General features: G+C 53.2%; 1 protein-coding gene across 1 annotated transcript in view; it reads left to right on the top strand.

Annotated features, from left to right (window-relative positions):
* Nucleotides 1-1,088: 1,088 nt before the first annotated feature.
* Nucleotides 1,089-16,862, top strand: part of flna (filamin A, alpha (actin binding protein 280)) — a gene marked incomplete at its 5' end in the record, with an annotated part of 59,852 nt that continues 44,078 nt past the window's right edge. The window contains 1 exon segment of the mRNA XM_084446235.1: nt 1,089-1,458. Coding sequence (XP_084302361.1) covers nt 1,089-1,458 — 370 coding nt within the window.

Genomic DNA, 16,862 nt, shown 5'->3' on the forward strand with positions numbered 1-16,862 from the left:
AGAAATGAGGGGTAGGATCATTATGAACATTCTCCCTCCCTTCCTCTCTGTGAAGCACATTGTGTTGCCTCTGTGCATGAAACGCACTGTACAAATAAAGGTTGATTTGATTGAATTTCTAGTAATTTTATGCTGATCTCATCACAGGGATGTGAGGCCTGCACCTTTCAGCACATTCCACCAAAAATGGGCCAAAGGAGCATGTGTGTGTGTGTGTGTGTGTTGTTTGTGTGTGTGTGTGTGTGTGTGTGTGTGTGTGTGTGTGTGTGTGTGTGTGTGTGTGTGTGTGTGTGTGTGTGTGTGGAGGGTGTGTCCCTAGGTATTTTTAAGCCCTGGGGCCAATCAGATAGTTAGAATGTGGGTGTGTCTTCCAATCAGCCCTCTCCCTGTCCACTGAAGTAGAACGCAGCTCTGCGTGTGTGTGTGTGTGTGTGCGCGCGTGCGTGAGTAAATGCTAAAGTGTGGTCTCTTTACTCAGTTGCTATTCTGTCTAAAGTCTGACCTTGTTTGTAAACTCTAAACAATACAAACACTGTTATCTGTTGGGCAGATCACGAGAACGCGTGCGCACATGTATAGAGCCCATATCCACCCTGCAAACAACAATACAGCCTAAGGGTGTCAATCGAACCAATGTCCCAACTCTTACACAGTCAGTGTTGTGTTAAGTTATTCATTCAAGACTGAAGATTGCAGTCTGAGGCACTATTACAGTATGTTATTTGGCTTTAGTTCAGCTGGAAGAGACTTAACATTCGCAAAATGTTAGGATGTTATGAGGAGGGGAATGTGTTCTCAGTCCCACCAACCCCCCCTGCTCGACCAGGAGAAGTCGTGACAAATCACCTCATTGTCTCGCTCTGTTGGTTCAATGTGATTCATGCACTTTTTTTTCCTGGGAAATGTTCCTTGAAAAAGTCCCCAACTCCGGTCTATCCTAGGTTTTCTGTCCCTTACCGCTTCTCTTTCTCTCCTCTCCTCACAGACAAAAACTGCAGCGAACTTTTGCGAGAGGGAGCGGCCCTGCATCGAAGTGACTCCACCCAAAACCCCTTCCAGCGAACGGAGAGCGACCAGAGCGCATAAGAATGAGCGGCTCCCACCCCCGCCTCCACCAGAGCAACGCGCCTGCTCCCAACGCCCTCTCCCCGGACAAGGACGCAGACATGCCCGCCACGGAGAAGGACCTGGCCGAGGACGCGCCGTGGAAGAAGATCCAGCAGAACACGTTCACCCGCTGGTGCAACGAGCACCTGAAATGCGTGAACAAGCGGATCGCCAACCTGCAGACGGACCTGGGCGACGGCCTGCGCCTCATCGGGCTCCTGGAGGTGCTGTCGCAGAAGAAGATGTTTAGAAAGTACAACCAGCGGCCCACCTTCCGCCAGATGCAGCTGGAGAACGTGTCGGTGGCCCTGGAGTTCCTCGACAAGGAGAACATCAAGTTGGTGTCCATAGGTGAGTGGCACAAACTTTTCTTTTATTAGACAGACAGCTTTTGGGTGCCATGCAGCAGCGCTAACCCGGGTAGGCTAACGCTACACAGCTGGGGCCACTTCTGTAGAAAACGAATCAGCCTTAAACATCCAGCACCGCCCCGGTCCACCGTCCCCCGACCCGGCCCAGCTCCCCTCGGTCTGTGCGTGTTTGGGTGAATGCAATGAACAGGGAATTGGAGCAGAAACGTGTTTTCTATTCAGCCATTCAGACTTGGGTGACAGCATCGCGGACGCACGGTCCTTAGCCTGCCTGACTCACTGGGCCTGTGCGCAATAGCGGTATAAAGTTATGCAAAATCCGTTTTGCCCCGTGTTGAACTATTCACCATTACATGTGGAGTTGTGAAATGGTGAAAGGACACGCTTGTCCGCCCGTTCCGCTAACCGCGAGTCAGCGAGCTGAAGGGAGGAACCCGTGTCCTATTTCTGGGGAGAAAAATGCGCTTTTCTCGTCGGTTCACTCTCAGCGCTTTGTCTCTGCGGGAGTCGGGCTCCAGAGCAAGCCCAGGTTCCGCTCCCGTCTCCTCAAACCGGGCAGAACTTTTTTGGCCTGTGCAGTGGAGGCCTGTACGAGGCAGGAATCGGGAGCAGGAATGAGTGTGTGTGTGTGTGTGAGTGTGTGTGTGTGTGTGTACGCATATTGGCCAAGCAGCGTTGGGTGTGCCCGCACCGCATCACACTTAATGTACCGTTAGGCTACAGCCTGGTGCCAATATCAGATATTCGCAGCTGCCGACTGTGGGTTAATGTGTCTATTCTGGTGCTCAGCCTCCTCGCACCGTGAAGCCAACTCGACTGATCTCATCGTTAAGCCTATAAAGAGCGGACAGACACACGGTCAGTCGGTCAGGCTAGTATAATCCCCTCCTAGATGAATAGGACGAACATACGAGCTCACCCAGAGCAGTGTTAAGATACATTCAGAGAGAGAATGTGTGTGAGTGTATATGTGTGTTAGAGAGAGAGAGAGAGAGAGACATCGAGACATCGACATCATCGGTAGCGGTGAAGCATGACTCGGCCTTTTCCCCGGAACTGGGCCCTGGTCCCGGAGGGCTCAGAAAGGATGAGTCAGCCCGCCAGCGCAGCGCCTCTCCCAGGCGCTGGTTTCCACATGGCTAGTAGCGCAGGCCGGCTACGGGTGGTTAGCCACAGTCAGTGGGCAGAGTCGCTAGCTAATCCTCACCTGATCACCAGCGACGCCCTGTAGGCCGCCCTCACCCCCCGTCCTACCTAGCACTGACCTTTCCCCTCTGCTATCGCCCCCGTCCTACCTAGCACTGACCTTTCCCCTCTGCCCTCGCCCCCTCACCCCCCCGTCCTACCTAGCACTGACCTTTCCCCTCTGCCCTCGCCCCCTCACCCCCCCGTCCTACCTAGCACTGACCTTTCCCCTCTGCCCTCGCCCCCTCACCCCCCCGTCCTACCTAGCACTGACCTTTCCCCTCTGCCCTCGCCCCCTCACCCCCCCGTCCTACCTAGCACTGACCTTTCCCCTCTGCCCTCGCCCCCTCACCCCCCCGTCCTACCTAGCACTGACCTTTCCCCTCTGCTATCGCCCCCTCACCCCCCCGTCCTACCTAGCACTGACCTTTCCCCTCTGCCCTCGCCCCCTCCCTCCCAGACCGGGTCTGTCTACATGCCCAGTCCTGCTGGAGGGAGACTACGTCTGCCCTGGACATGCTGTCCCTGTTTGACCTCTGGATGGATGACTGGATGACTGGATGACTGGATGACTGGATGACTGGATGGATGACTGGATGACTGGATGACTGGATGGATGGATGGATGGATGGATGGATGGATGGGATGATGGATGGATGACTGGATGACTGGATGGATGGATGGATGGATAAACTGGTGTTGCAATAGAATGGTGTTGCAACATGTTTTAGGATAAGTGAATTGAGAAATATGATCTGAGTGTGAGTGTGAGTGTGAGTGTGAGTGTGAGTGTGAGTGTGAGTGTGAGTGTGAGTGTGAGTGTCTGACTGTTCGGCGTGTGCGTGTGTGTCGTCTGTCTTGATCATCAGATGAACTGAATTCTTGCTACCAATCACTTACCACGCATGTCTACCAGAGAGATATCATATCAAGAGAGACGTATCGTATCACAGCAGTGGGCCGGTCCCCAGATGGGCACAGTGGGCAGTCTGAAAGCCCTTCTTCCCCAGTAGCCGGAGGGGGGAGGGGGGAGGGGTGTGTCTGTGTGTCTGCCCAGCGCCCACCCACATCCTCTGGGCTGATAAGAATACTTATATGAATAATGCTGCTCATGCATGTGTGTGACCAGTAGCCTGGAGGTTGTTTGCCTGAACCAGCCCTGTGTTCCTGTGTGAGTGAGTATTAGAGGAATAGCAGCTCTTAGGCCTTGTTTTCCTGTGTGAGTGAGTATTAGAGGGCCTGCGGTGTGTGGAGGCGTCTGGGAGGACGTGAGGAGAGCAAATAACAACCCTGACTCATCTGAGGAGATACAACCAGCTCTAGGGCAGGGTATAGAACCAGCTCTAGGATAGAACCAGCTCTAGGGTAGGGTATAGAACCAGCTCTAGGGTAGAACCAGCTCTAGGGCAGGGTATAGAACCAGCTCTAGGGTAGAACCAGCTCTAGAGTAGAACCAGCTCTAGGGCAGGGTATAGAACCAGCTCTAGGGTAGAACCAGCTCTAGGGCAGGGTATAGAACCAACTCTAGGGTAGAACCAGCTCTAGGGCAGGGTATAGAACCAGCTCTAGGGTAGAACCAGCTCTAGGCAGGATATAGAACCAGCTCTAGGGTAGAACCAGCTCTAGGGCAGGGTATAGAACCAGCTCTAGGGTAGAACCAGCTCTAGAGTAGAACCAGCTCTAGGGCAGGGTATAGAACCAGCTCTAGGGTAGAACCAGCTCTAGGGCAGGGTATAGAACCAACTCTAGGGTAGAACCAGCTCTAGGGCAGGGTATAGAACCAGCTCTAGGGTAGAACCAGCTCTAGGCAGGATATAGAACCAGCTCTAGGGTAGAACCAGCTCTAGGGCAGGGTATAGAACCAGCTCTAGGGTAGAACCAGCTCTAGAGTAGGGTATAGAACCAGCTCTACGGTAGAACCAGCTCTAGAGTAGAACCAGTTCTAGGGCAGGGTATAGAACCAGCTCTAGGGTAGAACCAGCTCTAGGGCAGGGTATAGAACCAACTCTAGGGTAGAACCAGCTCTAGGGCAGGGTATAGAACCAGCTCTAGGGTAGAACCAGCTCTAGGGCAGGGTATAGAACCAGCTCTAGGGTAGAACCAGCTCTAGAGTAGAACCAGCTCTAGGGCAGGTATAGAACCAGCTCTAGGGCAGGGTATAGAACTAGCTCCAGGGTAGAACCAGCTCTAGGGTAGAACCAGCTCGAGGGCAGGGTATAGAACCAGCTCTAGGGTAGAACCAGCTCTAGGGCAGGATATAGAACCAGCTCTAGGATAGAACCAGCTCTAGGGTAGAACCAGCTCTAGAGTAGGGTATAGAACCAGCTCTAGGGCAGGGTATAGAACCAGCTCTAGGGTAGAACCAGCTCTAGGGCAGGGTATAGAACCAACTCTAGGGTAGAACCAGCTCTAGGCAGGATATAGAACCAGCTCTAGGGTAGAACCAGCTCTAGGGCAGGGTATAGAACCAGCTCTAGGGTAGAACCAGCTCTAGAGTAGGGTATAGAACCAGCTCTAGGGCAGGGTATAGAACCAGCTCTAGGGTAGAACCAGCTCTAGAGTAGAACCAGCTCTAGGGTAGGGTATAGAACCAGCTCTAGGGTAGAACCAGCTCTAGGGTAGGGTATAGAACCAGCTCTAGGGCAGGGTATAGAACCAGCTCTAGGGCAGGGTATAGAACCAGCTCTAGGGTAGAACCAGCTCTAGAGTAGAACCAGCTCTAGGGTAGGGTATAGAACCAGCTCTAGGGTAGAACCAGCTCTAGGGTAGAACCAGCTCTAGGGCAGGGTATAGAACCAGCTCTAGGGCAGGGTATAGAACCAGCTCTAGGGTAGAACCAGCTCTAGGGCAGGGTATAGAACCAGCTCTAGGGTAGAACCAGCTCTAGAGTAGAACCAGCTATAGGGCAGGGTATAGAACCAGCTATAGGGTAGAACCAGCTCTAGGGCAGGGTATAGAACCAGCTATAGGGCAGGGTATAGAACCAGCTATAGGGTAGAACCAGCTCTAGGGCAGGGTATAGAACCAGCTCTTGGGGAGAGAGGAGCCAGCTCTAGGGTAGGATAGAACCAGCTCTAGGGTAGAACCAGCTCTAGGGTAGGATAGAACCAGCTCTAGGGTAGGGTATAGTACCAGCTCTTGGGGAGAGTAGAGCCAGCTCTAGGGTAGGGTAGAACCAGCTCTTGGGGAGAGTAGAGCCAGCTCTAGGGTAGGCTAGAACCAGCTCTAGGGCAGGGTATAGTACCAGCTCTAGGGTAGGGTAGAACCAGCAAGGGTAGGATAGAACCAGCTCTAGGGCAGGGTAGAACCAGCTCTAGGGTAGGATAGAACCAGCTCTAGGGCAGGGTAGGGTTGTGCATTGCCCTCACAATATATCCTGTTGCCCACCCAGTTGATAACGCCCGACTTGTGTATTTAATTAGAGTTTTGTCTCAGTGAGTTTGCTTCAGAAAAGCACCAAAATGTCCCATGTGCCTCAAACTGTCCTCTTGACCCTGGGCCGAGGGTATGAAGAGGTACAGGTTAGGAGACAGGGTGGAAGGTATGAGGAAGGAGGAGACAGGATAGGATGCAGGACTGAGGGTGTGAGGAGACAGGATAGGAGACGAGTCTGAAGGGCAGGACTGAGGGTGTGAGGAGACAGGATAGGAGACGAGTCTGAAGGGCAGGACTGAGGGTGTGAGGAGACAGGATAGGAGACGAGTCTGAAGGGCAGGACTGAGGGTGTGAGGAGACAGGATAGGAGACGAGTCTGAAGGGCAGGACTGAGGGTGTGAGGAGACAGGATATGAGCGCTGACTCGTCCTAAACCCCCCCCCACCCCTCGCTGGGTCTTCCTACCCCCCCCCCCCCCCCCACCCCTCGCTGAGTCGTCCTCAGATGAGAGGAGAGGACTCACTTCAGTCTCCACTTCCCCTCACTGGAAAACACTGACACACCCTGGCAGCCTGTACCCTGACCACCCTGGCAGCCTGTACCCTGACCACCCTGGCAGCCTGTACCCTGACCAGCCTGTACCCTGACCAGCCTGTACCCTGACCAGCCTGGCAGCCTGTACCCTGACCACCCTGGCAGCCTGTACCCTGACCACCCTGGCAGCCTGTACCCTGACCAGCCTGTACCCTGACCAGCCTGGCAGCCTGTACCCTGACCACCCTGGCAGCCTGTACCCTGACCACCCTGGCAGCCTGTACCCTGACCACCCTGGCAGCCTGTACCCTGACCAGTCTGTACCCTGACCACCCTGGCAGCCTGTACCCTGACCACAGTCACCACCAACACAGCTTCTCTCTCTCCCTCCCTCTCTCTCTCTCTCTCTCTCCCTCTCTCTCTCTCTCTCTCTCCCTCTCGCTCTCTCGCTCTCTCTGTCTCTGTCTCTGTCTCTGTCTCTGTCTCTGTCTCTGTCTCTGTCTCTGTCTCTGTCTCTGTCTCTGTCTCTGTCTCTGTCTCTGTCTCTCTCTCTCTCTCTTCCTCTTTCTCAGACTGAGACAGTGTACGTGTTCTCTCACTCTTGTCTGTATCTGATCTGTCACTTAATCTCCCCCTCCTTCTCTTTCACCTCCATCTTCTTCTCTTTCACCTCCATCTTCTTCTCTTTCACCTCCATCTTCTCTTTCACCTCCATCTTCTCTTTCACCTCCATCTTCTTCTCTTTCACCTCCCCCTCAACTCTCCCAGTGCTTTCTCACTAGTACCCAATCTAACATCTAGATCTATATCGGGCGGCTGTAGCTCAGTTGGTAGAGCGGGTCGTTCAATGATCAAAGGGTCAGCGGTTCGAATCCCAGCTCCGACTGTCCACATGTCAAAGTGTCCTTGAGCAAGACACCTAACCCCAAATTACTCCCAATGAGCAGGTTAGCACCTTGCATGGCAGCTGCCGCCATTGGTGTGTGAATGTGAGTGTGAATGTGTGTGTGAATGGGTGAATGAGAGGTCATTGTAAAGCGCTTTGAGTGCCGCTAAGGTGGAAAATATATATCTATATTTTAGACAGTAGACAGGTGCACTGCACTTGGTAAAGTCACTTTTGGATAAAAGCGTCTGCTAAATGATATAAAATAAAAACCTGAATTTAATCTTAGTAGTTTTAAGTATTGCAACACACACCTTATCCCTGGTCCCAGACCTGTCCGTAGAGAGATGACATTTATTGTAATTTCTTTCACCTGTATTTATCCAGGGGAACCCATTGAGACAAGGTCTCATTTGTGATGTTGACCTTATAAAGCTGCAAACAGCAATGCAAAAACATCATACATCAGTTAAAGCCAATCAATTAAATGTAATGATGTTATCTAATTAATCACAATTAATCGAGCAGGCCAAACAAAGTGTTGTGTGCCACTTGTAAATATTGTGATGCCGTGTACACAAACAACACAACAACAACAACAGCAACGCTCCATCACTTGAAGAACGTTCACTCGGATAAGTTGTCTCTCCTCCTCGTCTCACCTGCAGCAAACCCCCCATGGGCTCAGTGTTTGAATAAATAAATAAAAATACTGGAGGTAGAACCAGCCAATCCCGAGGCCAGGTCTGGTCCTGACTAGAACCAGCCAATCCCGAGGCCAGGTCTGGTCCTGACTAGAACCAGCCAATCCCGAGGCCAGGTCTGGTCCTGACTAGAACCAGCCAATCCCGAGGCCAGGTCTGGTCCTGACTAGAACCAGCCAATCCCGAGGCCAGGTCTGGTCCTGACTAGAACCAGCCAATCCCGAGGCCAGGTCTGGTCCTGACTAGAACCAGCCAATCCCGAGGCCAGGTCTGGTCCTGACTAGAACGCCGTGTCCTGAGGGATCATGTTCTGTCATCAGACCGAACCGGAGCGAGCGCTGCGTTGTCCCACAGCGGCCGGGGATGCTGAGTAGGGGCGGGGTCTTAGGATTTTATGGGTATTGATACCAGTATGGGTATTGATACCAGTATGGATATTGATACAGGTATGGATATTGATACTGGTATGGATATTGATACTGGTATGGATACTGGTATGGATATTGATACTGGTATGGATATTGATACTGGTATGGATATTGGTATGGATATTGCTACTGGTATGGATATTGCTACTGGTATGGATATTCATACTGGTATGGATATTGATACTGGTATGGGTATGGATACTGGTATGGATATTGGTTATCGACACCGGTACTTATCAATACTCTTATCAATACTACGCTACCACTGTGGGACTCATCGCTGCCTGGGTCCATGTTTCTGTCTCAGTTGGGCTTCATTTACACAGTGGACTGTCACGGTCATAGTGACCCTGTGTGATACTTGTCCAGCCATCGCTGGTCGTGGACTGTCAAGGTCATAGTGACCCTGTGTGATACTTGTCCAGCCATCGCTGGTCGTGGACTGTCAAGGTCATAGTGACCCTGTGTGATACTTGTCCAGCCATCGCTGGTCGTGGACTGTCATGGTCATAGTGACCCTGTGTGATACTTGTCCAGCCATCGCTGGTCGTGGACTGTCATGGTCATAGTGACCCTGTGTGATACTTGTCCAGCCATCGCTGGTCGTGGACTGTCACGGTCATAGTGACCCTGTGTGATACTTGTCCAGCCATCGCTGGTTATGGCTACTTGTGACACGTTGGCAGCTCGGCTGTGACGCTTCTCTTTTCAACTGCATGTGAAGCAGGTGTGAGGGTGTCTGGTAATGTGCCTCTGGAGGGGGTGGGAACGGGGGTTAAGGGCTGTGGTCATCGCCCTACAGCAGGGGTGCCCGATACGTCCTTCACAATGGACCAGTAGGTCTCAGAGGCTTGGCCGGTTCAAAAGAAAGGTCATTAAACCGGCGACTTGATGACGCGCGTTGGAGTTAAGTATGGAGGCAAGCAGTCGCATCACCTCTTATTGTTCAAATGAGCAGCTCTCTCCTCGTGCTCCTTTATAGATTACAAGTGTGACCTTTTGTCCTGCAGTTTAGCTGAGTATTTAATGATTTAATCATGTGGGCGGAGCTTCTCATTGTTCAGGCTTGTATGCGTAGCTGGTAGCTGATAGTAGCCTAGCAAAATCAATCAGAACTCAGAAAAAAGTGTGTTAAGATTGTGCAAGACATATATACAAGTAACGTTCCACTTCCAGTGTGAAGTAATTGGTAGCTTGATTAATAATTGATTTTAAAACGGAAGCCATATGTTGTCATTTCGGTTGTATGTTGTTATTTTTTTAATGGGTTTTCATCAATGGGTTTGTTCATGAGCATATGGATACTTCTGTACTGATCCAATGATGTAGCGGTACCAAAACATCCCTAACGCCTCATCCCTAACGCCTCATCCCTAACGCCTCATCCCTAACGCCTCATCCCTAACGCCTCATCCCTAACACTGTTCATCCCTAACGCCTCATCCCTAACACCTCATCCCTTCCCCATCCCTGAGAGAGAGAGAGAGAGAGAGAGATCCTATATTAACCAGGTGATGGTCTCTCTCTCATGTTGGTCTCTCTCATGTTGATTTATCTCCTCTATAAAAATAAAAACCAGCGTCTGTGAGGACCTCTCTGCTCCACTCTGCCTTTTATTAATCCCCCGTGTTTGAACAAGTTCTATCTCACCAGCTGTGTGTGTGTGTGTGTGTGTGTGTGTGTGTGTGTGTGTGTGTGTGTGTGTGTGTGTGTGTGTGTGTGTGTGTGTGTGTGTGTGTGTGTGTGTGTGTGTGTGTGTGTGTGTGTGTGTGTGTGTGTGTGTGTGTGTGTGTGTGTGTGTGTGTGTGTGTGTGTGTGTGTGTGTGTGTGTGTGTGAGAGAAGGTAGGAATGGGGAGGGGTGGGGTTGAGCACGACTGGACTAGCTGATCAGTCAGTCAGGTAATCTCCCTGCCTCCCCTGCTCTGCTCTCCTCTCTCCTCTGCTCTCCCCTCCCTCCTATCTCCTCTCCTCTCTCCTCTCCTTCTCTACTCCTCTCCTTTCTCCTCTCCTATCTCCTCCCCTGCTCTCCTCTCCCCTCCCTCCTCTCTCCTCTCCTCTCTCCTCTCCCCTCCCTCCTATCTCCTCTCCCCTCCCTCCTATCTCCTCTCCTATCTCCTCTCCTCTCTCCTCCTCTGAGAGTCTAGGTTGGGACAGAGGTCTGCTGAGCAGCTGAACTCCTAACATGACGATGGTTTCAACAGGAACATTCATCTACAGTCAGGAGAACCACTAGATTCAGCCAGTCAGCTTCATTCACAGAAGTGCGTGTGTGTGTGTGCGTGCGCACGTGTGTGTGCGACCACTCCAGCTGGATGGAGATGTACAGCTGTTGTGTTTAGAGCTTTGTTCAGTAGTACTGGTGTGTGTGTGTGTGTGTGTGTGTGTGTGTGTGTGTGTGTGTGTGTGTGTGTGTGTGTGTGTGTGTGTGTGTGTGTGTGTGTGTGTGTGTGTGTGTGTGTGTGTGTGTGTGTGTGTGTGTGTGTGGAGCTTTGTTCAGTAGTACTGCTGTGTGTGTGTGTGTGTGCGTGCGCATGTGCACGCGTGCACAAATGGTTCTATCTAGAGGGAGAGAGAGAGAGAGAGAGGGAGAAGGGGAGAGAGAAAAAAGCTCTAATAGTTTAAATGGAAGACTTCCTGTTCATTATCATCAGCATGGCTTCCTGTCTGGGTGGCCAGTGATTGGCCCAGGGCTCGGCTGGAGGCCAGTGATTGGACCAGGGCTTTGCTGGTGGCCAGTGATTGGACCAGGGCTTGGCTGGTGGCCAGTGATTGGACCAGGGCTCGGCTGGAGGCCAGTGATTGGCCCAGGGCTCGGCTGGTGGCCAGTGATTGGCCCAGGGCTCGGCTGGTGGCCAGTGATTGGCCCAGGGCTCGGCTGGTGGCCAGTGATTGGACCAGGGCTCGGCTGGTGGCCAGTGATTGGACCAGGGCTCGGCTGGCGGATCAGTTGGATCAGTTCAAGAGGACGTTCGTTCACGGGGGGGTTTACCAGCTGGACAGCAGCCTGCTGGAATAGGAACGCGTCCTAAACTGAGTAGCCCTCTCCCTCCCTCTCTCCCTCCCTCCCTCATCCTCTCTCCCTCCCTCCCTCATCCTCCCTCCCTCCCTCATCCTCCCTCCCTCCCTCCATCATACTCTCTCCCTCCCTCCCTCATCCTCCCTCCCTCCCTCCATCATACTCTCCCTCCCTCCCTCATCCTCCCTCCCTCCCTCATCCTCCCTCTCTCTCTCTCTCCCTCATCCTCTCTCTCCCTCCCTCCCTCCCTCATCCTCTCTCTCTCTCCCTCCCTCATCCTCCCTCCCTCCCTCATCCTCTCTCTCCCTCCCTCCCTCCCTCATCCTCCCTCCCTCCCTCCCTCATCCTCTCTCCCTCCCTCCCTCATCCTCTCTCCCTCCCTCCCTCATCCTCTCTCCCTCCCTCCCTCATCCTCTCTCCCTCCCTTCCTCATCCTCTCTCCCTCCCTCATCCTCCCTCTCTCTCTCTCTCCCTCTCCCTCCCTCCCTCATCCTCCCTCCCTCCCTCCCTCATCCTCTCTCCCTCCCTCATCCTCCCTCTCTCTCTCTCTCCCTCATCCTCTCTCTCCCTCCCTCCCTCATCCTCTCTCTCTCATCCTCTCTCTCCCTCCCTCATCCTCTCTCATTCCCTCATCCTCTCTCTCTCCCTCCCTCCCTCATCCTCTCTTTTCCTCATCCTCTCCCTCCCTCATCCTCTCTCTCTCCCTCCCTCATCCTCTCTCTTTCCCTCATCCTCTCTCTCCCTCCCTCATCCTCTGTCTCTCCCTCATCCTCTCTCTCTTTCCCTCATCCTCTCCCTCCCTCATCCTCTCTTTCCCTCCCTCATCCTCTCTCTCTCCCTCCCTCATCCTCTGTCTCTCCCTCATCCTCTCTCTCTCCCTCCCTCATCCTCTCTCTCCCTCCCTCATCCTCTGTCTCTCCCTCATCCTCTCTCCCTCCCTCATCCCCTCTTTCCTATCCTTCTCTCTCTTCTCTACCTGTCAGACTATCCTCAACCTTCCTACTTTCAGCCTATCCCCTCCTCATCCCTCCCTCCTCTCATCCCTCCCTCTCATCCCTCCCTCTCATCCTTCCCTCCTCATCCCTCCTCTCATCTCACCCTCCTCATCCCTCCCTCTCATCCCTCCCTCTCATCCTATCCCATCCCTCCCTCTCCTTTCTTCTGTTACAGCCTCTCCACACTCCCTTCATCTCTCCCTCTCTCTGTCCCTCTCTCCTTCTATCCCTCTCTCCTTCTATCCCTCTCTCCTTCTATCCCTCTCTCCACACTCCCTTCATCTCTCTCTCTCCCCCTCTCTCCTTCTATCCCTCTCTCCCCCTCAATCTCTCTATCCCTCTCTCCCCCTCTCTCTCCCTCTCCTTCTATCCCTCTCTCCTTCTATCCCTCTCTCCTTCTATCCCTCTCTCCCCCTCTTTCCTTCTATCCCTCTCTCCCCCTCTCTCTCTATCCCTCTCTCCCCCTCTCTCCTTCTATCCCTCTCTCCTTCTCCCTCTCTCCCCCTCTTTCCTTCTATCCCTCTCTCCTTCTATCCCTCTCCCCCCCTCTCTCTCTCTATCCCTCTCTCCCCCTCTCCTCCTATCCCTCTCTCCCCCTCTCTCTCTCTATCCCTCTCTCCCCCTCTCTCTCTCTATCCCTCTCTCCCCCTCTCTCTCTCTATCCCTCTCTCCCCCTCCTTTCCTTCTATCCCTCTCTCCCTTCATCTCTCCCTCTCCCTATCCCTCCCTCCTATCTATCTATTTATCTCTCTCTCCCTCCCTCCCTCTCTCCCTATCTGTCAGTTTGGGCTTTTTAAAAATGTCCCACACAGCACTTTTACAGCCTTTCTTTCTCTTTCTTTTTTCTTTCTTTTTCTCTCTTTCTTTCTCTCTCTTTCTTTCTTTCCTCCACCCTTCCCCTGTCCCGTCCTCCCTCCCTCCTCCCTGTGTGTAACCGGAGCTGGAGGAGGGCTGGAGGAGCCGGAGGAGGAGCTGGAGGAGCTGGAGGAGCTGGAGGAGGGCTGGAGGAGCTGGAGGAGGGCTGGGCTCCAGGACCCTGTCTGCTTCTGCCCTTTTAAGGCTACAAAACCAAGAGGAACCCTTCCAGCAGAGGGGGGGAGGGAGGGAGGGAGGAACCCTTCCAGCAGAGGGGGGGGGGAGGGAGGGAGGGAGGAAGGGAGGGAGAGGAAGCAGCGGGGGATGTAGTAGTAGAGCTGCCTGTCGGGAGAAGCAGAGTAAGAACAGAACATGGAGAGAGGGAGGGACCCCCCCAGGGAGGGACCCCCCCCCCCAGGTTTACGGGTTTGAACCAAAGACAGAATTTGAGTCAATTCAGAATTTGCTTCAAACTCCGAGTTCCAGATTTTAGGGTCTCAAGTGTTTTAGCTTGATTATTCTTTCTGTCAACCATCAGTAATAGTGAACAGGGCTCTGTATTGCATTTTATCTGGGTTCCTCAGTGTTCCTCAGGGTTCTTCAGGGTTCTTCAGGGTTCCTTTGGAGGACACAGACTGGGGTGTCACCCTAGATGGCATGTGTTTATGGTTTGTGGTATGTGTGTAGATTCCTGTGTGTGTGTGTGTGCGCATGTGCACGTGTGTGTGTGGGGGTGTGTGGGTGTTTGTGTGGGTGTTTGTGTGGGTGTTTGTGTGGGTGTGTGTGTGTGTGTGTGTGTGTGCCAGCCAGTGATAAGGCCAGCATGGAATGTGTGACATTTCCTCTGAGTGTTCTGTCTGGCCTGGCTGACTAATTGGCGTGGTCACGATGGCCCCTCCCCCCCCGGCCGCGCGTAGTCACGATGGCCCCTCCCCCCCGGCCGCGCGTGTGCCTGCCTGCATGTCAACGTCTGAGTTTGTGGGATGGGTAGGTTCAAAATATATGATAAAAATATAATATAATATTATATATATATATTATTATATATATATAATATAAAATATAATGCCAGACCCCCCCCCCCCCTCCCTCCAAAGTGGTCTGGCCCACCTGAGTCTGTGCTCAGTATGGTGGGCCGATCCATATGGGAGCTTCAGAGGGGGATCATCAGGTCTTCAGCAAGAGTCAAGATGCAATAAAACCAAGATGAGCCGAAATGTCATTTTTTATGTCTGATTATTTTAGAACATCTGAAGTTCTAGATCAGGAGATGAATGTGTGGAGAGACTCGTGACGAGATGGTCGCTCTAAAACTAGTGTCCGAACCCGAGAAGGACCAGGATGGACGCAACGCCACCATGCAGTGAGCAGAACCTCCATGTCTGTCTGCCCAAATCACTCTGAGCTCATTGACCTCCTGTACATTAAGAACCCAGGGTCTCACAATCCCACTAGGACCACTACACCTTCTAGAAGAATTCTCTCTCTCTCTCTCTCTCTCTCCCTCCCTCTCCCTCTCTCCCTCTCCCCCTCTCTCTCCCCCTCTCTCTCCCCCTCTCTCTCCCCCTCTCTCTCTCCCCCTCTCTCTCTCCCTCTCCCCCTCTCTCTCCCTCTCCCTCCCCCCCCCTCTCTCTCCCTCCCTCTCTCTCCCTCCCTCTCCCTCTCTCTCTCTCTCTCTCTCTCCCTCTCTCCCTCTCTCCCTCTCCCCCTCTCCCCCTCTCTCCCCCTCTCCCCCTCTCTCTCTCTCTCTCTCTCTCTCTCTCTCTCTCTCTCTCTCTCTCTCTCTCTGCCTTCTTCATGGTGCCAGTCCTTCAGACAGGGGTGAGGCTCAGTGGGGGTCAGGGGTCAGTGTGACATCACAGCGATGTCATAGAGGTCACAGCGAGCCAAACAGATGAGTCATGGGAGTCTGGTCAGGGGAGGCGGGATCAACATCACACACACACACACACACACACACACACACACACACACTCACTCACTCACTCACTCTTTCTCTTCATCTCTCTATCACTCCCTCTCTCTCTCTTCCCTCTCTCTCTACCTCTTTCTCCCTCTCCCTCCCTCTCTACCTCTTTCTTTCTCCCTCTCCCTCTCTCCTTCCCTCTCTACCTCTATTTATTTCTCTCCCTCTCTCTCTCTCTCTCTCTCTCTCTCTCTTTGTCTAATGCTCTCACACACACGCGGGGTGGGGTGTATGAGTCAACACAGTGGGATTGGGGGTGTGGGAATGTGACGGTCCGTGGCCGTATATGGGCCCAGTTGGACTCTGAACACTGTGGTCTGATGGGAATGCTGGCAGATTCCACGCATGTTTAGTGGCTTTCAGCTTTTCACACACACACACACACACACACACACACACACACACTAATACATGACCATATCTGTAGCTGTGGGATTTAGGATGTGCTACTCTAGTCTGTTTTCCTTCTGGTTCTGGTTCTGGTCCTGGTTCCAGTCCTGGTTCCAGTCTTGTTCTGGTCTCGGGTCTGGTCTGGTCTGGGTGTTGGTGTTGGTCTGGTCTGGTCCTAGTCTGGTCCAGGTCTGGTCTGGTCCAGGTCTGGTCTGGTCTGGTCTGGTCCTAGTCTGGTCCTGGTCTGGTCCTAGTCTGGTCCTAGTCTGGTCCTGGTCTGGTCTGGTCCTAGTCTGGTCCTAGTCTGGTCTGGTCCTGGTCTGGTCTGGTCCTAGTCTGGTCTGGTCTGGTCCTAGTCTGGTCCTAGTCTGGTCCAGGTCTGGTCCAAGTCTGGTCTGGTCCTGGTCTGGTCCTAGTCTGGTCCTAGTCTGGTCTGGTCTGGTCTGGTCCTAGTCTGGTCTGGTCTGGTCTGGTCTGGTCTGGTCCAGGTCTGGTCTGGTCCTAGTCTGGTCCTGGTCTGGTCCTGGTCTGGTCCTGGTCTGGTCTGGTCTGGTCTGGTCTGGTCTGGTCTGGTCCTAGTCTGGTCCTGGTCTGGTCCTGGTCTGGTCCTAGTCTGGTCCAGGTCTGATCTGGTCCTAGTCTGGTCCTAGTCTGGTCCAGGTCCTGGTCTGGTCCTAGTCTGGTCCTAGTCTGGTCCTAGTCTGGTCCTGGTCTGGTCCTAGTCTGGTCCGGTCCAGGTCTGGTCTGGTCCTAGTCTGGTCCTGGTCTGGTCTGGTCTGGTCCAGGTCTGGTCCTAGTCTGGTCTGGTCTGGTCCTAGTCTGGTCCAGGTCTGGTCCTAGTCTGGTCCTGGTCTGGTCTGGTCTGGTCTGGTCCTAGTCTGGTCCAGGTCTGGTCTGGTCTGGTCTGGTCTGGTCCAGGTCTGGTCTGGTCCTGGTCTGGTCTGGTCCTGGTCTGGTCTGGTCCAGGTCTGGTCTGGTCTGGTCCAGGTCTGGTCCAGGTCTGGTCTGGTCCTAGTCTGGTCCTGGTCTGGTCTGGTCCTAGTCTGGTC

The sequence above is a fragment of the Borostomias antarcticus genome (genome assembly GCF_949987555.1).
Source record: "Borostomias antarcticus genome assembly, chromosome: 11".
In the NCBI taxonomy this organism is placed as follows: Eukaryota; Metazoa; Chordata; class Actinopteri; order Stomiiformes; family Stomiidae; genus Borostomias; species Borostomias antarcticus.